This window comes from Erythrolamprus reginae, chromosome 3 (genome assembly GCF_031021105.1).
Source record: "Erythrolamprus reginae isolate rEryReg1 chromosome 3, rEryReg1.hap1, whole genome shotgun sequence".
Lineage (NCBI taxonomy): Eukaryota > Metazoa > Chordata > Lepidosauria > Squamata > Dipsadidae > Erythrolamprus > Erythrolamprus reginae.
Genome location: NC_091952.1, coordinates 59928431 through 59949631, shown reverse-complemented (window position 1 = coordinate 59949631; position 21201 = coordinate 59928431). Strand labels below are relative to the sequence as shown.

At 40.0% G+C, this 21201-nt stretch overlaps 1 protein-coding gene across 2 annotated transcripts in view; it reads right to left on the bottom strand.

The window, feature by feature from the left end:
- Positions 1–2851: 2851 nt before the first annotated feature.
- The window catches only part of RASSF5 (Ras association domain family member 5), a 103738-nt gene continuing 85388 nt past the window's right edge, over positions 2852–21201 (bottom strand). For both annotated transcript variants that reach the window (XM_070745542.1, XM_070745543.1), the window contains 4 exons: positions 14125–14238; positions 8388–8685; positions 6790–6905; positions 2852–5553 (listed from right to left, as the gene is read on the bottom strand). In XM_070745542.1, coding sequence (XP_070601643.1) covers positions 5401–5553; positions 6790–6905; positions 8388–8685; positions 14125–14238 — 681 coding nt within the window. In that variant the 3' untranslated portion in view covers positions 2852–5400. The remainder of the gene's footprint in view (positions 5554–6789; positions 6906–8387; positions 8686–14124; positions 14239–21201) is intronic.

The window sequence follows — 21201 nt, the reverse complement described above, 5'->3', positions numbered from 1 at the left end:
TGGCTATTCAAAAAATTCATAGTTCCATATAATTAGAATAGAAATATATCTGTGTTAGCAACAATATAATTCATCCCAGTTAATAGCTGTTTATTTTGAACTGTTTCTACTGAACAAAGACAATAGGAATAGAAACATAGAAGATTGATGGCAGAAAAAGACCTCATGGTCCATCTAGGCCAGTGATGGCGAACCTATGGCATGGGTGCCACAGGTGGCACATGGAGCCACATCTGCTGGCACACAAGCCGTTGCCCTAGCTCAGCTCCAACGTGCATGGTGTGCTGGCCAATTGATTTTTGGCTTGTACAGAGGCTCTGGGAGGGCGTTTTTTGGCTTCCAGGAAGCTTCTGGGGGGATGGGGAAGAGTATTTACCCTCTCCTGGCTCCAGGGAAGCCTTTGGAGCCTGGGGAGGGTGAAGCACGAGCCTGCTGGCCCATTTTCAGCCTCCCAAGGGCCCCCGGGAGTTGGGGGAAGCTGTTTTCGCCCTCTCCAGGCATTGAATTATGGATGTGGGCACTCGTGCATGAAAGATAGCCATGAGCACGCTCTTTTGGCACCCGAGAAAAGAAACGTTTGCCATCACTGATCTTGTCTGCCTTTACACTATTTTCTTATTTTATCTTAGGATGGATACATGTTAGTCACAGGCATGTTTAAATTCAGTTACTGTGGATTTACCAACCACATCCGCTGGAAGTTGTACCTTATTCCTGCACCTAGCACATAGAATGAAATGGAATATTCTTTATTGGCAAGCATGATAGGACACACAAGGAAGTCATACATCATAAATCATACAATACAATCATAAATCATATGATTCAAACAAGTAATAAATCATAAGATGACAAGCTGAGAAGGTAATAAGCAAGATGAGAAGGCAAGAAGAATTACAAGGAAAACTGAAAAGATGAGTCAAGAAAAGACCAAGATCGCCAACTTTTTCAGTGAAAAGGCGACAGTCAATTTTTAAAAGTTGATGGCTACAAATAGACAGAAGCCCATCAGGTATATAAACAGGAATCGTGTTTTTTTTTTTTAAAGTAATTAGGAAATTTTCTTTTTTTAAATTGTGAAATGAGCTTTCACAATAGTTTTCATGTGTTTTCCAACTCAGCTAGTTTTTAAAGGTTATAGTTTGAGGAGCTACCAAAGACGCAAAGAAGAGTCACATAGTGCAAAAATGCCCCTTGACTTAAAACATTAGATTTATATCCCACTGTTCCTCTAGGCCCTTGAAGGCAATCCTATGACACGCCTGCCACAGGTGGGGGCATGTGAGCCATTGCCCCAGCTTAGCTGCACCACATATGTGCCCGTATCTCCCACCGGCCAGTTGGTTTTCAGGTCTCTACCGCGCATGTGCAGCACATGAAATAGATGTGGGTGTTGTGGGTGCATTCCTGGGGTGTCGTGTGCGTATGTGTGTGGGTGGAGGAACACGGGGGGGTCAATCATGCATGCAGGGGGAGCACAGGGGTCACGGAGGGGCAAGGCACATGGGCCAGGGCGCACACAGGGTGTCTCACATGCATTGCATTATGGGTGTGCACACGCACTTTTGGCACGCAACAACAAAAAGGTTAGCCCTCACTGCTCTGGGTACTCAAGCTGTTCCCCACAAGAGGTGTGTAGTACCCTGTTTCCCCGATAGTAAGACACCCCCGATTGTAAGACGTATCGGGGGTTTCAGGGGGGTCGGCTAATATAAGCCGTACCCCGAAAGTAAGACATGTGTCTTACTTTCGGGGAAACACGGGGGTATTGCCGGGGGGGGGGAGCCCGATGACGTCGCTTCCAAGCTCCCCGCGCACCCCTCGCCTTCGCCTCGCCGCGGCCCCACCGCCTCTTCCCCGGCTTGGCAAAGCGAAGGACGGCGCTGGTCCGAAGCGAGCCGAGCGGGCGGCGGCTTGCAGCGAAGGCGCTCGTCCCAGCAACCGAGTCCTGCCGAGGCTTGGCTGCAAGCGGCCAGCGAGGCCGACCAGCTCCGAGGCGAGCGGCCGGAGCTGCGCCCTCCTTCGCCCGCCTCCTTTCCGGCAGGCAGGTGGGGCTGCCCAACTGCGCAGAGCGGCTCCTCCCCTCCAGACACACGCTTCCCCGACACACGTCTGTGGCTCCACGCGTGCACGCCGCTTGGAGCCCTGAGGTTGAACTTGGAAAAGGGCTCATGAGGCTCCTGTCCCGCGGCTGCCCTTCTGGACTCTGGAAAGATGCCTTCGGGAATGCGACCCTTTCAATTTTTTTCCAATGTAAGACATACCCCGAAAGTAAGACGTAGTGGGGCTTTTGGGGGTAAAAAGAAAGCAAGACACTGTCTTACTTTCAGGGAAACACGGTAGCTAAACCTGACAATGCGATTGCCCTGCCTTCCACACATAACAGTGGACTTGAAACTGGATCTCCCCAATTCAGCACTTTAACTGAATGTAACAGCTTTTTGACTATTTTCTTTCTCTTGCATGCCTACAGAATAGCTCTGTGGAATAACTCTTGACCATCATGCAGTGGCTGAAGTATGAATTCAAATGGAATGCAAAGTTAGCATTGATGTTGATCTAAATTGTGTGATTTATTGAAATGTGTTTCCTGCCCACACAGAGGTAGATGGAATGCTGACTATATAGGATAAATCAAAAGGAAATGGTACCAAATAAATAAGCTGCACAGAAAAATAAAGTCTAAAAGGTTTCAGTTGATAATCACACTGGGAGAAGGATGTTCAAGATCCTTTGCCTATTAGGAATAGTGAGCCAGTGAGGCAGAAAATAACATCTCTCTTAAAATATGATAACATTGTGTGTAATGTTAAGTGAACCCAACACAAAAGAGTTAAGAGGGAAAAACTCATTCTTTATATCAGATATCCTTTATTTTTAATAGTTTCTTACACAGTTTGCATCATATAACCAAATTGAGGAGTTTTAAAAAAAGTCAGATGGTGACATTAAAAAAAGTCACAGGGCTGAAACAGTAGTAAAAATAAGTTACAGCATTGCAAAAATGTATTTACTCTGCCCACATAAACGCTTTCACTAATTCCATTCTATACAGACTATATATGTATTTGTAGCTAACCATTCTGAACTAAAATACACACACACACACGCACACACAGATGCAAGCAACATAATATACTAAACAAAGGCACTGCTAGCAGTAGTCTGCACTTTTTAAGTAGGGGCCTCCACAGCTAAGGCTTCTGTTCTACTACAGATCAAATGGCTCTTCATTTTCTCTGCAATCTAAGCATCATCTTTCTCCCCCCCCCTCAGCTTAATGCCCCTAGCTATATAATATTAAAAAAAGAAAACAAGCCACCTGCCTATATACAGGAGGCTTAGTCAGCAGCATTAACATCAATTGCATAAGAAGCCATGCCTTCTATAGAAATGTTCAAGACATGCCAAAGGGAAGAGCAGGAAACAGTTTTCCTCCCACTTTGATGAAAATAAAACAGAATGTGTAATATCCCTCCCGGAGAGAAGATCTTTAATGACTTAACAAAACTGGCTTCTCCCTTTTTTCTAACTATGCAGAAACTCCTGGGGTTTCAGGTTTTTTTTTTGTTTCATCAATCATTTCTACAGTCCTGAGGAAGTTTGCATGTAGTTTTGCTTCAGCATGAACTTAGTTAAATTTGTTCCTTGCTTTTCCTGTTTGATTCATTTCTTTTAACTGCAAAGTACACTTCTAGGCATAAATCCATAATGCCAGAGGTGGAAATATTGTTCTCCCTTCATATGCCCAATTCCCAATATGTTTAAAGAATCTTCGAAGAAGGCTTTGGCAGGTTCTGACAACAGATTAACTCTTGCCCTAATAAAATTGGAATCTTGGGACTGGTTTAATTGTCAAATTATTTTTTTTAAAAAAATATCCTATTTGTTTGAAACAACAGACTAGTAGATGCCGAGCAGAAGTATAGGAGCCTTGAGTTTGCTCAGTCAACTGAGTCAAGACAGTTACACGCTGGATTAAATGGCTTGTGCATGCTTAAGATAGCCCTCAAAGGGGAAATACATGAAACCTAATTTGACTCAATGAACTCTTGTTGAAACTACACTCAGAAAAGGGTGGGGCGGGGGGGGGGGAATGAAGGAATAATTTGTCTCAACCAATCTTGCAAACTAAAATCTAGCAAACTGCAGCCAGTCATACCAGCCACTTCAACGTGAGACAATCCAATACATTTGTAAGCTGTGCCTGACCACCTCGAAGTTACCATATTCCCAATTTATCCATCCCTATTATAAGTGAGTGCATAATTTGGAGTCGGGTTCCAAATACAAGGGATCATCTTGCAGGAGTTGTTCCCATGCACCTGCAACTACTCAGAGGCAAACAGTCAAACAGGAAATTCTATATAATTAAAAGAGCTTAGATAACAATGGCCATGTTTTTAAATGCATTGCCCATTTCTCACATTTGTTTTATTACCACATTTACTTTTTATTTCTCCAGTTCAGGTTTCCAAAACAGAAATGGAACAACCAGGTATTTGGAACTTACACCTATAATCAGGTAGCATGGCCCTGCAAAGTGAAAGAACCAGTAAGCTGAGCAGTTCCAAATTGCAACTCATTTTCTACTAGGAGTATCAATAGTACCCAAGATTATTTCCTTTCAGAGGCTTCACATAAATTCTAGGATAACATGTGACTAATGCTTCCAACATATATTAATAAAGGTAAATATAACAATCAGCTGCCAAAGCCTTCACAACTGGTTCCACATTAGGGCAAAGGTGGTTCCAACGTTAGGGAACACACCCTATTTATATCAGAATCCTAAAATCAGAGGGTTTTTTTTTCCTTCTTAGAAATGTACTCTTTCTCATGTCTGCAGCCATTCCTGAAGTCATGCCGATATTCTGCCACTTCCTTGGCAATTGTTCAGTTCGTTTTTCTTGTGCAACAATATGTTTGGCATCTTTTATAATGTGTCTCACTTATACCAGACTAAGCTTCTTCTGTTTTGCTGATGGTTATGGGGATGAGTTGACCACAGAGAACACATTGACTATACATATCTACTGCACATAATACAAATCCACAGGTGAGGTATCAAGATGGCAGGAAGGGGAGATAGCCATTTCAGTCCAGCCTTAACATTTGTACAATAAACCAACCAATGAAGTAGACATTCAGCATCTTTGCAGAGTTTCCAGGCAGTACGACCATGGAGAAGAAAAAGCAGCCACCGCTTTCTGGTACCAGAGAGTCAGTTTCCCTTTCTGAAACTACCAGTTCTAAGCAAAGCTTGGATTACAACCAAACTGAAAATGTCCTGAGAAAGAAAAAGTTGTTGTTCGGTTTTGTTTTTATTTGTTTTAAATATATTTAATTATTTAGACTCTAAAATAAAGAGTGTTTTTTTTTTTTGCTAGCCATACTTGGTTATCCGGGCTTCCCATTTGCTTCTTTCAAGGCCTCTTGCAGTCTTTGTTTAAACTTGCTGTATCTTTTTTGCACTTGCTGGATTTTGTCTTTTTCTTCTCTTTCGAGTATTACTAGAAAATTCTGTAGCTCTGGAATAGAGAAGTTGTCCCACTAAAGTAAAGAGAGAGAAAGGCTTTAAACTAGCAGGGAGTGAAATATGCTATTGTAACCTGTAAAAAAATGTCAGTTGCAACAAGTTTAATTTGTCAGAAGAAAACCCCAAGCCAAAATAATGAATCCTTTGTAATCCTATTTTCCATCAAGTCATGAGCTTGCTACTCTGAAACTATCTGTAGGAAAGGTTATACACATGGTAGTTGTCTAACTTTCAACCACAAAAAGGCCCATATCTGTAAAGGGTGATTTTTCTACACCATAGTCAATTGTTTTGTCATTATTTATGGGTGAAATTCAAAAAAGGTGTAGACAGCTGGGTCTAGTTTATATATATTGCATTTATATGCCACCCCGAGTCTGCGGAGAGGGGCGGCATATAAATCCAATAAATCTAATCTAATCTAATCTAATTGAAATTGAATGTTTACCTGCTGGATACTTACAATAAAAAGGATTTCATACATTTTTTAAAGAAATAAAGTTTGGGCCATCTCTCTCTTGCACACAGGAATTATGGGGGGATGTCAATTGAAATACTCCCTGAGAAATAGATCACAGCAAGACAAATTACCAAGCTATTACTATGAGTAAAAGCTGAGGACTTTATCTATAAACCCAGAGGGTTATAGGAAAGAAAGTTGATAACTGAAAGAAAAGCCATACTGATACAGTTACCTTGAAAGAAATTATCTAGGAACTCCCAAACAATTCAAATTTTAAGGAATGCATCTTGAACTATTATTTCCAAGGTTTTGAAGATTGGCTTATTTTCAGTTTGGAAATCATTCCTATGACTCAGAGTTTGGTCTTTTATTTCTGTCTCCTATATTTCTGAACACAGAAGAATGTCTTCATTGGTGCCTGGTTAATCTGTGTTCTGAAGCCTGAACATTTATATATAGCTGGATTTGAAACACCAGAACTCTGAAGAAAGGTTATTTTGTCCTGTATAATTAAACTTTATTAAACATGCTTAATATTTAAAAATGGTAATTAAATGAGATATGAAATGCCCTTTGCTTTTTGTATTTGTTTCAATGTTGTATTTAGTCTAGAGCACAAGCATCTAATTATGTTTATTATAAGAACTAATAAGATGGAACAGCTGCTTTTCACCTACTTAGTTGCTCTTCTATAGATTCAAATCACTGCTTGTGTAATGTGGTTCTATTTTTGTGTGTCTTTGCTGTGTAGTTTTTGTTATTATTCCTAACTTGCAATCAGACCTACCTCAACTTCTCCCGTTTCATTTTCCTTCAACACAAAATTCAGAATATCCGTGTCAGGGCCCGCTAGGAGCCGGAGGTACAAAGGGCATTCTGTGACTGGCAGCTTCTGGGAAAGAACTGCAAAAGATAAGGCAACGAAAATCCTTGAAAAGAAAATGCAAATTTCTTCAGGTTTGCACATGTAATTATAGCCTATGCACAGATCCTCTAGGAGAATGAATAGAAAGTCTACAACTGTTTCTCTTTAAAGTATCTAAGAGTCTTAGAGTCCTCGGAGAGGAGCAGCCTATAAATCCAACTAATACTACTAATACTACTAATACTAATACTACTAATACTACTGCTGCTGCTACTACTACTAATAATAATAATAATAATAATAATAATAATAATAATAATAATAATAATAATAATAATACCAAACATCATGATTGTGCAGAAAAAGAAAAGTATGGCTCATTGACATCGCAATCCCAGGAGACAGCAGAATTGAGGAGAAGCAGCTAGAGAAATTTGTGAAATATGAAGACCTAAAAATTGAGCTGTAACAACTCTGGCATAAGCCAGTGAAAGTGGTCCCAGGGGTCCTTGGCACACTGGGCATGCTGCCAAAGGATCTCAGCGGACATTTGAAAACCATCAGAATAGACAAAACCTTCACCTGTCAATTGCAAAAGGCCGCTTTACTGGGATCAGTACAAAAAGAAGGCTGGGATATTCTCAATTTTCAAGTGTCAGGAAAAAGATTTCTATTGAATATTAGTAAAAAGAAAAAAGTATGAATGGTTTGGCACTAAAGTCATTGATGTGAAACTAATTTATTCCCTTTTTGGAATGCTTTAATTTGGGTCCCTAAAGGGCTAGATGCAATTTATGGATTCAGCCTAAATAGCCCCTGCCAAGTTTATGATTGTAAATCAAAATTCTGTATTTTTAATGGATGCAGTTTTTGACCATCTATCCCAACAATGGTTGACCTGTGTCTAAAACTTCTTCATTTATAATTTTGATATAATTTTAATTGAAGTTGTCATAAAATGAATCTGGGACACTGTGCTTGAAGAGTACATTTTATCACTGAGCTATAAGTGTTGTACTTTATGATTCTTGATGAATGTATCTTGTCTTTTTATGTACACTGAGAGCATATGCATCAAAGAAAAATTCCTTGTGTGTCCAATCACACCTGGCCAATAAAGAATTCTATTCTGTTCTGTTCTGTTCTTAGCTCAGTTTTTATTGTTGAAAAAAAAAAAGCTAGATTAGATTAACATTTTTATTTACTCTAGTGCTTTTCTTTTTAAAAAAACCCAACCACCCTAATTTTGTTCTAATGTTTGTATTTATTGTTTTAAGAATTTCAAGTTTTATTGTATGATTTTACTTAGCATTGATTTGATTGCTTACTGTTTGATTGGTTTGGGCTCCTCTGCTATAGAGGAGACTGCTATAACAAAAGATGATGAGAAACCTGGCAGACTTGTTAGGGAGCAGAGCAGAAGGAGCACCTATGATAGACAGCACAAATGGACCACTTGCATAAATTGACACTTTTAGAGCAGGAAGCTCTTTGCAATAGTTATTCTGTACGTTTCTCACCTTGACCATCTTTCTGCATCTGTTTGAAAAGTGCAAATTTCTTTGGGTTGTCCACCACCATGAATTTCTTCAGAAGTCCCTGGATCACCTCACTCACAGTTGTTGTGCTGCTGATATGTAACTGTTTGACGGCATCCAAAGGTAGATAGAATGATGTTCTTTTCTCTGTCATGTTAGCTAAGTTGACTTCCTTGAGAGCATCATGAATAGATGGTGGCCTAATCCCTGCTGGGACTGTCACAGGACGCCTCAGTTTTAGGTGCACTTTGATGAAACCTGTATAAGTGCCATCATCATTCTGGGGATTGGGGGAAAAGAAAAACAAAACAAAACACCATAGTTAAAGGGAGATTTTCTTTTCTTTGATCTCTATTTCCTAAATGACTTGGAAGAAGCTATTCAGATTATTTTTCTGAAGAAAACCTGAGTTTTTGCAATCAAACAACTTCTAAAACTAACATACTCCAGCTATGTAATATCCGGGAAACCCTACATATGATGACGTATATTCACTATCTGAAACATTTTCACAGATACTTTCTGGTTGTTCCAATCAGTTTCAATATATGAGAGAAATGAAGAATAAAAATAGTAATTGCAATCAATACTCTAGCTTTTTTTAAAATTTATACATAACATCCCCGTCTTTAGTATTATTGTTCTGAAGATAAGGAGGTCACTTACTAGGAAAGGGAAATTACTTTGTTTATTCTCTTTATTTTAAATAGAAAGTCTATAATCAGCTTGAGGGACAGCCTTGGCAGTGACACAGAAAACCAGATTAAAATTCTGAATTGAATCTCTTTTTATGAATGGGAGGACATGTTATTACTACCTCATTCAGCCGACAATCTTTACCAAGACATGCCCAGTTTCACTACCCTTTTCTTTTCTAATTAACACTTTTCATTGATTGAATCCATTCAAATTTAGACTTGAAGATCCACTAAAATCAGTGCTGTTTTATGATTTTAATACATGAACTATAAAGACTGGTATTGCCATAGTTTTTGATTCTCCTAGGTACCATTTTTAATGTTCTTTTTAGAATCAAGATGCGAATATTTGGTTCATTTATTTCACTTGCTCCAGTTTTTTGGCTACTGCATTTTTTCTACAGCTGATTTTTTGGAGAGAGAAGGTGATGTGCAGAGGAATGCTGTCCTTTTACTTTATGGCAGTTTCCGTTTCAGGAGCTGGCAACTCTAGAAGGGCAGGAAGGTCAAGCCACAGAATTCCAATGGCTGGGAGAGTCAATGTCAATGATTTGTACTTGGAAGTCTATTATTTGGCTGCAGTGTTATTCTTATTCTTTGGGGGATTTTAAGCGACGCAATGCTTTGTGGCAAGTTTTTTTCTCTAGAAAGACAGAATGCAAGTATTTAAATAAATATATAACTGGTTTATCCAGTTAATTTGAAAATTATGTAGGATACCTTGGATTGAAAACAGTATCTCCACCCCCACCACCCAAAATGTATTTGTCTATGATGGCCCTTATATATACTGAAGTGGAAAAACAAAAGAATGCACACTACAGGGGAAAAACAAAAGAATGCACACTAAAGGGGAGTTTATCAGAATTCTGTACTTTGGCTGATACTTAGTCTGTGGTGGAAAAAATGTTCTTCTTCCATAAATGCAACTGAGACAGATGTTGAACCACTTTGCAAAGTTATGAATTGGATTTGTCTCAATTCAAATATCTAAAATAATAGACAGGCATAGCTATTTTGGTAAAATCATTAGATGATATTCCGAGAACATTTGCAGACATTGCAGAATGTTTGCAAGACTCAAATTAGCTACAGTCACCCCACAGCTGCTTATATGGCTCAAAACATTTAAATGGCAGGTTGAGAACTCAGAGACAGATACTTCCAAACCCTCCTCGGTTCAAAGTGTTTTTCCTTAGGATCAGCCTCTTAAAAATCATGCCTTAATCAGAATCCCTGTGAACCATGATTAAAACAAAGTAAATAAACCAGATCTTTACAAGTGGATCCCTAACAAAATGGCCCGTTTGTGCTAATAAACTGTGTACCAGTCCACAAAATTTCAGTAACATCAGTGCCATGGAAACAGACTCAATGTTAGAAGTATAGTCAATTCTCTGCTAAAGAAAGGATTTATGCCTATTTATGTAACTCCCTTGCATTCTGTTCTCTCATACCACAACCCTGTGAGATACAGTATGTCACAGAAGCGAGTTTAACCCTTCATATTTTGTAAATACTTTATATCTTTTCATGTGACAGCACTGAAGAAATGACACTTGGCTACAATGTAAAGTAGTTAGTATACAGCTTGTGTAACAGTGTAAATGTGCTGTCCTCACCTGGTTGCCACCACACACACAGGCTTCCTTGTGCATCATCTTTAGAAGGGGCTTCCTTCTGGGATGACAACTCTTCAGACCAATTTGATGCAGTGTGCAGCGTATGGTCTGAGCACTGACAGGCGGAGTCCCACCCCTTCAACTTCTGCAACAATGCTGGCAGTAATCATAAATCTATTTCCCAAAGCCAACCTCTGGATATGACGGTGAGCAAGGATCTTTTTTGGTGCCCATGCGTATTGTCTTCTTAGGTTGACCATGGCGAGGCCTGTTCTGAGTGGAGCCTGTCCTGTTAAACTGCTATATGGTCTTGACCATTTTTCTGCAGGTCAGTTTCAAGATCTTGGCAAACTTCTTATAGCCCCTAGCCCATCTTTATGTAGAGCAGTGGTTCTTAACCTTTCTAATGCCATGACCCCTTAATATAGTTCCTCATCTCAGACATCAACACCCTTGAAAATGTCCAAAGATATTTCACCAGAAGAGCCCTTCATTCCTCCACTTGAAACAGAATATCCTACGAAAATAGACTAACAATCCTAGGGCTAGAAAGCCTAGAACTACGACGCCTAAAACACGATCTGAGTATTGCCCACAAGATCATATGCTACAATGTCTTACCAGTCAATGACTACTTCAGCTTCAACCGCAATAACACAAGAGCACGCAACAGATACAAACTTAATACGAACCGCACCAAACTTGACTGTAAAAAAATTGATTTCAACAATCGAGTTATCGAAACTTGGAACTCATTACTGGACTCAATTGTGTCAACCCCTAACCCCCAACACTTCTCTCTTAGACTCTCCACGATTGACCTCTCCAGGTTCCTAAGAGGCCAGTAAGGGGCATACATAAGTGCACTGGTGTGCCTTTCGTCCCCTGTCCAATTGTCTTTCCTTTCTTTCACCTATCTTATATATTCTCTTCCTTTCATATATCTTCTCCTCTAAGTTGACCTTCACCCTCTTTTATATTATCACATGTCTATTTTCTTCCTATGTATTTATGTATTGGACAAATGAATAAATAAAATAAATAAATAAAATGTTGTTGTGACCCCCAACCATAAGTCTAGCCCCAATTCTATCAACAGAGCTTTAAGCTGATTGGCAGGAAGGTCAGAGGGACACCCCTACTGTAAACGCCTGATTGGTTAGATTATAAAAATATGTTCCAAGGCGCCTGAGTAGAAGCTTTAGTTTCTACACCATAGGAAATTTGTCTTTTCCCATGGTCTTAGGCAGCTCCTGTGAAACAGTCATTGGACCCCCAAAGAGGTCCAACCCAGGTTGAGAACCACTGATACAGAGCAAAAATTAGGGGTTTTTTTCAGATCCTCAGAAAGTTCATTGCTTTAAGGTGCCAAATTGAACTTCCAGTCACCAGTATGAGAGTGAAAGTGATAACATCAAATTTAACATACCTGCTCCCCTTTCATATCTGAGACCTTGTAACATTAACGAGTCACATGACACTAGGGAAGGAAAACAGCTATTTGGGCCCTACTTGGACATTATCACTTAGGAGTGTACTCCCTTTTGTTGCCGGCAGTTTAAACATTAATGAATAGTTTTGAAGGGACAGCACATTTACACTGTTATACAAGCTGTAATACTCACTACTTTACATTGCAGTCAAGTGTCATTTTTCAGCGTTGCCACATGAAAAGATATTCACTTCTTGGCATACTGTAGGCTTAACCTTGGGGAATGGAGCTAGTGTTTTTTAATCCAGATGAGAACTATTTGGTCCAGGTATCAACAACAAATATTTGTTTGATTTAAAATATGTCTTGAGTTCCTCAATAAGGTGGCCCCCTGCTATGTTCTGTTGCAGACTAGTCGAATACTAACCAAAGACTTAAATGGAGTGTACATTTTATAAGGCACCCATGAAATAACAGAAAATCCAAATGCAGCTCATGCAAACAATGAATGTGGTCCTTACACTCTTCATGTGACTGAAGGCTCCCAGAGGAGAAGAGAGGAAAGGTATGAAAAAAAGCTTGTTTTTGACAATAATTTACTTAATAGTCATCCATAAAAAACCAGCACTTTTACTCAAGAATGGCCAGACCAGTTGAACAATCTAATCAAAATCTCAGAAAGTACACATTTTATACTTGCAACACTTCATACTTGAAGGCAAAATGTGGTTCAAAGGGTGCAAGGATATATACATCGCACTCCTTAAAGCTACCATACTTTTTCATGATATTCTACAAGTTCTCCTGTACTACAGGGTGATCCCAGGAAAAGAGACATTCGGTTGAAGAGGAAATTGCAAACGCATGCTGAAGGTTTAATTTGTTTTGCCTTTGAATCCAAACTATTGGACAGCCTAGTAAACATAGCCACTCTTTTTATACGGCAATTAACAGAAGACTGGATTTAATTGTTATTTCAATTATTAAAGATGGAAATGTCTACCTTTTTCTGGGGCTCCTAGAGTAGAAGACAAATGGGTTACCCCAGGAACTTAAGCAAGCTTCTCATCATAACTAAGAGGCTGGACGAATTAACGCCAAGCCGACATTTGCTGAAGGCAAGAACCAATTCGGCACTGCCTATCAGTTGGGTCGATCCCGCGCGGTAGCGCCCCAGAGTACCCTGTTGGCTGCTTGGGCATTCTGGGAAGCAGGGGTGGGGTGATCGCCCTTTATCAGGGCCTGCTCACCACCCTGGCTTCCCTTGCCCTCTGAGCTCGACGCCTGGCAGACACCCATCCACCCTCCGCTCAATCCAGGTATTTTTAAAAGTTTCCTAGTTTGGGGCCAAGTAGGAACTTTTTGCAATCTTAGAGTATTTGCTATGGGTTGTTTTTTCGCCTACTCCATCCTGGACGAGTGAAATGGGTTTGTGGTTACGGGGTGCATCTGTATGTAAATAGGTTTTGATTCAATAATTGGATGTATATATACTTGGTCACTATATGGCAGAAACGGGGTGGAAAGGGTATCAGTAGCAACTGTGTGTTCTCCTTTGGGCATCTTTTGTAAGATGATTGGCACCCCCGCTGCACAACTCATGCTTCCTATCTGGACGGAGCAGTGTAAAGGGGGTACCCTTGGGGCTCACCTACGTCACTTCTGGTTCCGGGTCATGCAGGGTGAGCCCTCCCACATGCTGGGCGTGGCTTTACGGGCTGGGTGTAGGCGGGGCATGCCTCATCCTGACCAGGCATGGAGTTATGCCCAAGCATGTTGTGTTCAGGAAACTCCGCCCCACCTAGCGACCCCTGCAGGTCTTTCTGTTAATATTTAATAAAGTGACCCATTTCACCCAGCTTGGTGTCCATATGTTCATTTCCCATCTGAGGCAAATGCTGAAAGGGAAAATAGTTTTAAAAGCCAGCACAACAAAAGTAGGAAATATCCAGAATTGCAATACTAACCAGTTTCATGAAGAAGCAATTGTTGACTTTTGAGTTGTAATTGCTAATCCTCTCTTTCAGCTCTTGGATAGTAGGAGGTTTAGGTTTTGCTTCTTCCACTGGCTTGGTTACATTCTAAAATAAAAGATAACAAACAATACTGATGCAAGCAAACTTGGTAGATGATGATATAAGTTTAATAACAAACAAACCATAAACAAGCCTGACACCAACACACATTCTACTAGGCTAATATCTGATCTTCATAATAATGCAGGATGCTCCACTGCAGTTGTAAGATGACATTAGTTAAAGCAAAGTGGCAACCATTTGATAGCCAGGAGCTACTGTATATATTATATAATTCCGCAAAGGCACAGTGGTCTAAAAATTTTGCTGGCTGTCGGTAATGCCTTTCTTTTCCTTTTACAATAGGCCTGTTTGACTTAAGTTGTTTCACCTATTACCAAAATCAGCAAGGACCTATATCTTGATTTAATGCTAATTTGTTTCTAAGGTTCAAAATGCAATTTCAGGAAATTCTGGAAACATTTGGGGGGTCTAATAATATTATTATTATTATTATTATTATTATTATTATTATTATTATTAATTAGATTTGTATGCCGCCCCTCTCCGAAGACTGAGTATATGTGATCCCATAATTCAATGCCCCCCACACACCATGCCCCCCCATGACCTCCCATGCTCTGCCCCATCCCTCATGCATGGAACAAATGTAATATTAAAAAACATATAAAACCCCATCATTTAAAACCATACAACACACACATACCAAACATAAAATATAAAAGCCTGGGGGAGGTGTCTCACTTCCCCCATGCCTGGCGATATAGGTGGGTTTTAAGTAATTTGCGAAAGACAAGGAGGGTGGGGGCAGTTCTAATCTCTAAATTACTATCATGTAAAAAAGCATATCCATAACCAGATATGTAAAAATTGATACAATGTGCCACTAACATCCCCAATACAGGTTTATATTAAGCCATGTATTCCCAATGATGCTTATTTAACCTAAAAGATTCCTAACTTTTTCTGTCCTGCATAATTTCCATAACCCTTTCCACCACAAGCTTACTCTCTACTTCCTAGCATCTTACAACATTTTATTCTACCAGATAATCACAAAAGAAATTGTACATGTAGTGTTTGTGCAGTCACATGCAAGAGAATGTAGACTAAACTATCTACATGAAACCGCTGGGTGAGATCATCCAAGGGCACGGGGTGAGTTACCATCAGTACATTGATGATTCTGTACATCTCCACCCCATGTCCACTCAGCGAAGCAGTGGAAGTGATGTGCCAGTGTCTGGAGGCTGTCGGGGTCTGGATGGGTGCAAACAGGATCAGATTCAATCCAGACAAGACAGAGTGGCTGTGGGTACTGCCTCCCAAGGACATATCCATCTGTCTGTCCATCACCCTGGGGGGGAATCACTGACCCCCTCAGAGAGGGTTCGCAACTTGAGCATCCTCCTCAATCCACAGCTGACTTTAGAACATCATCTTTTGGCTGTGGCAAGGCGGGCGTTTGCCCAGGTCCGCCTGGTGCACTAGTTGCGACCCTATTTGGACAGGAAGTCTTTGCTCATGTTCACTCATGCCCTTATCACCTTGAGGTTTGACTACCGCAATGCTCTCTACATGGGGCTACCTTTGAAGAGTGTTTGGAAACTTCAGATCGTCCAAAATGCAGCCGTGCGAGCAGTTTTGGGCCTTCCAAGACATGCCCATATTGCATCATCACTCCGCAGACTGCATTGGTTGCTGGATCTGTTTCCAGACACAATTCAAAGTGTTGGTTATGGCCTATAAAGCTCTACATGGCATAGGACCAGATGCTTAATTCTGAGACCGCCTTCTGCCGCATGAATCCCAGCCACCGGTGAGGTCCCACAGAGTTGGTCTTCTTAGGGTCCCATCAACCAAACAATGTTGGCTGGCAGGACCTAGGGGAAGAGCCTTCTCTGTGGGGGGCCCGGCCCTCTGGAATCAGCTTCCCCTGGTGATTTGAACTGCCCCCACCCTCCTTGGCTTCCGAAAGAGTTAAAAACTTATCTTTGTCACCAGGCTTGGGTTACTAGATCTTTCCCCTGACCAACGAATGTTTTTAGTATGATTTGTTGAATGAATGTTAATGGAAGTTCTTTAAAGTTAGATTTCAAAGGATTGTTTTTATGTAAATTAATTGGATTGATTTTACTACTGTCTCTTTGTATATGTTGTGAGCCGCCCCGAGTCCTCGGAGAGAGGCGGCTTACAAATCCAATAAAATAAATAAATAAATAAATAATTTCATGAGATCATCATAATCTAAAAATCAATATCAGTATCAATATCAATTTGAACAGCTTAGGTGCAATACTATTATGCCCTTGTGTTTCTAAAGAACAAGTCGTAACAAATTACTGAGCTTTAGGAGAGATACTATCCTCTATTTTATCCATTCCTAAGCTCACAATTTGTCATTTCCCCCCCTTTAGGATTCTTTTGATTGGTAAAATCTATGTTTCTATGTTTCTAAAATGCTAATCTTTGATCAGATTCTTCACCTTTCTGAGAAGACTTTTTTTTATAATCCAAAATTTTTTCAAAGATTACACTCATATTCTTCAGATGTTGTCAAATTACATTATCTCTCCAACCAAGTGCCTTCTAATTGTTTAAATTACAACTATACAACCAGAACAGAATAGAATGTTACTGGCCAAGTGTGATTGGACATGCAAGGAATTTATCTTGGTGCATATGCTCTCAGTGTACATAAAAGAAAATATAAGTTTGTCAAGAACCAGAAGGTACAACACTTAATGATAGTACATGTTGTGCTTGGCTCTGGCCCAGCTTCTGCCCCAAGGAATGTGGAGGTGGATGCAGGGGAAACATCAACATGTCATAGGTCTGTTTTGTTGCCAACAGAGTCAGGTAGTGCAGTTTCCTCGGACGAAGAAGAAGGTGGGGGTGACTTGGAAGAGGGGGGCTTGGCACACAGCCCAGGAAGCCAATCTCCATTATCTTCGGTCGATTCGGATGAGGAAGTGTTAGACCCACGCAGGCACAGAATTATGCATAGAAGAGACCAATTAAAGAAATATTACAGGAGATAAGAGAAGCCACCTGTGTTTGGGTGGGGCTCCAGAAATTAGAGCTGCTGATATAAATAGCAGCATGCTGACTTGGCCGTTGTGGAAGATTATCTGATCGTTGTTCTTCAGGACTGTGCCTTGCTGTTTCCGGACTTTGTTTGTTGATTTCTCACGACTTTGAAACCAAAGCAGAGCAAAGTGTGTGTGTTTCACTCCGTGGAAGGAGGGCTGTGACGTTCCTTCACAGCTGCTAGCTAAGTACTTAAGGACTGATTAAGAGGATTGTACAGACTACCAGGTTGTTTTGGGACAAGTGCTCTTTGCAATACAAAAAGGATGCTTTGTTTCTTTTGAATTTTTGTGATAAGGAACATTGTTTTTGAACTTTCAAGTGTGTGTGTGTCTGAAATTTGTACCCTTGAATTTTCGGAAGACTCATACCATAGAGCCCGGCAGAACAGTACAGGTACAAATAAGCAATAAAATCATATCAACTAGCACTGAGTATAAAAGTCCTTAAAAATGATCAGCTTGGAGAAAGCTGCTTTAAAGCAGAAACAAATTTATTTATTTATTTATTATTTATTTATTATTTAGATTTGTATGCCACCCCTCTCCGCGGACTCGGGGCGGCTCACAACAAGACACAACAAATCATAACAAATCCAAATAAATTTAAATATTTAAAAAAGTTTAAAAAGAACCCCAATATACTAACAAGCACACACACAAACATACCATGCATAAATTGTACATGCCCGGGGGAGGTGTTTCAGTTCCCCCATGCCTGACGGCAAAGGTGGGTTTTAAGGAGTTTACGGAAGGCAGGGAGAGTAGGGGCAGTTCTAATCTCTGGGGGGAGTTGGTTCCAGAGAGTCGGGGCCGCCACAGAGAAGGCTCTTCCCCTGGGGCCCGCCAACCGACATTGCTTAGTTCAGTGATTTTCAACCTTTTTTGAGCCGCGGCACACTTTTTACATTTACAAAACCATGGGGCACATTGAGGGCTGGGGGGGGGGGGCGGCGGCTAAAAAAATATTGGACAAAAAAATTCTCTCTCTTCCTCCCTTTCGCTCTATTTCTCTCTCCCTCTTTCTCTCCCTTCCTCTTTTTTTCTCTCTTCCTTCTTTCCTCTTTTTTGCTCTCTTTCTCTCTCCCTCCCTCCCTCTATGTCTTTCTCTCTCCCACCTTCCCTCCCTCTCTTTCTCTCTCTCTCTCTTGCTTTCTTTCTTTCTCTCTCTTGCTCTCTCTCTCTTGCTTTCTTTCTCTCTTGTTCTCTTTCTCTCTTTCTTTCTCTCTTTTGCTTGCTTTCTCTCTTGTTTGCTTTCTCTTTCTCTCTCTTTCTTTCTCTCTCTCTTGTTTGCTTTCTCTGAGCTTCGCGGCACACCTGACCATGTCTCGCGGCACACTAGTGTGCCCCGGCACACTGGTTGAAAAACACTGGTTTAGTTGACGGGACCCGGAGAAGGCCCACTCTGTGGGACCTAATCGGTCGCTGGGATTCGTGCGGCAGGAGGCGGTCTCGGAGATATTCTGGTCCAGTGCCATGAAGGGCTTTAAAGGTCATAACCAACACTTTGAATTGTGACCGGAAATTGATCGGCAGCCAATGCAGACTGCGGAGTGATGGCGAAACATGGGCATACCTAGGTAAGCCCATGACTGCTCTCGCAGCTGCATTCTGCACGATCTGAAGTTTCCGAACACTTTTCAAATGAGGTCACAGTGCACATAAAATAAAAACACATTTGCCAAGAATCATAAGGTACAACACTTTTCCATAGGATACAAATAAGCAATCAAGAAACTATCAATATAAATATAAATCATAAGGATACATGCAACAATTGATCCAGAATATTATATTACACTAACTGGAAACCATTGATCTAAACTCAAGAGTAGAACAGAGTATTTTGTGCATACATAATGCTAAGCAACTTCTTTGTGGCCCTAGAATGTTTCCCTTTAAATGAAGAGCATGATTCCCAACTATTTCAAAACAGGTAAGTTACATTAAGTCTTGGACAGGCTTAGAACTTCTGAAATAGCAAACAAACAAACATAAAGCAAAATAAACCAGTAATGAAAAATAATTATTAAAAATATTTTAAAAAATTTAAAAATTGCACACTCTGACTGCGGAATGAATACTAATCTCTTGCTTCAAAGAATAAGATCTTGAATTGTATGTAAACAAAGAAGCCAGCATTAACTAGAAGTGGTACATGGAAGAGGAGGAGGGGGGAGAAAATACTCGAACCCAACTTCATTATTTTTAAAAAGTGTATAAAGGCAAATGATCTTTTTTTTTAATGTCAAAATTCAGATTCCTGTTGTAGATTCAAATTCCCTTATCAGGAGGCATTCTTCATATGGAGGCCTGGGAACAGCTCATTTCTGAAGAAGGAAGTAATGTTTCTAAAAAGAAGCAGTTACCCCATATTTGGGATATATTTTTGCAGGTTCTCCAAAATAACCCAAATTATTTATTTATTTATTTATTATTTTATTTATTATTTCATTTCATTTCATTTCATTTCATTTATTTTATTTTATTTGTATGCCGCCCCTCTCCGTAATTAAAATTAACACATAGCACTTTGACCATTGATTGATCAAAAGGATCATCAACAGATACCTCTTACTACAATAAACACTATAGTATAACCAAAGGTTGCTGTATATTTTTAGGAGATATGCAACTCACCTTCAATTAGTGCAACTGTGTGCAAAGAGATTTGAAGATAAATGGGAGCAAAACAGAGATATGTATAATAGCACATTTAACTGGGAATTTTAAAAGCAGCATTTATATAAAAAGTATAACAACCTATTTGTTAAAGAATGAATCAGTACTGAATATTGGAAAGCTAAAAAAGGTAACTTGGCACATAATTTTGACTTTTGATCTGCAAAATCAGAGACAGTGATATGTAATTATTCAATACGTGTGATTCTTTCTGTTGACTTTTATATCATAACAGTCTTAAAATAACTGATCAGAATGAAAGGCCATAAAATCCACACTTCCTTAGAAAAACGTCTTCCAATACAGAAAGTACATCAAATGAAGAAGAATAACATACAATGAAGCAATTGTTTCTTCTATAATGAACCTGTTCTTAAGTTCAAGCCCTAAGAATGTTAACTGGGCATCACTTACTCATTAAATCAGACACAATTTTGGAGCAGGAGTTCATATTATTGGGCTGTGTTTTCATTGCAACATGATTTTAAATATGGGTTGGCAACCTGAAGAAACATGTTTTAAAATGTAACATTCATCATCATTGATGATTCTGGCTGGGACTGGTAGAAGCTGAAGAGGCGGGAAAGTAGCATGGTGATATCATGAAACAGAATAGAAACAAAATTTAGATCTGTTTTTTCCCAAGTGTTGGTTTATTTTACCCTACTGGGCTTATGAGCTTTTTCAATCATGGCTGACTCTGAGCAGCTTTACAGAGCTCCAAAACAGTAAATAATTTATCACTAGTAGCAGAGCAATACTTTACTAAACATGAATATGTTGAGGAAGTCAACCATGCTGACATTTCCTTCTTTCATTAGATGCACATAATTAGAATTTTATTGAAAGTCACTTTGGTATAGTGTTCATGTATTAGCAGGAGTAGCAAGAGGGAGGGAAGAGACTGCTGCTTCGCTGGACTACGGCATTAAGATCAAATATAGGGAAATTTTTCAGTTAATTTTGAAAAACAACAGATAGTTCAGAAGGATTAGACTCCCCCGTTTCGGAGGATCGTGTTACCTTGTGTCTCGGCAGTGCTTTTCTCTTTATTTCCTGCTGTGAGAAAGCTGGGAGCCCCGATCAGCTGGGGCTCGGAAAATGGCGATCGTGACCGAGCTGGCTTGATTCTGCCCTGAATCCACACTTTTTAAGAGCATTCTGCAGTGGGGTGAGCTGTATTGTTGCAATTACATTGAGGCTCAACCCGGGGGCTGGCAGAGATAAGAAGAGTGGG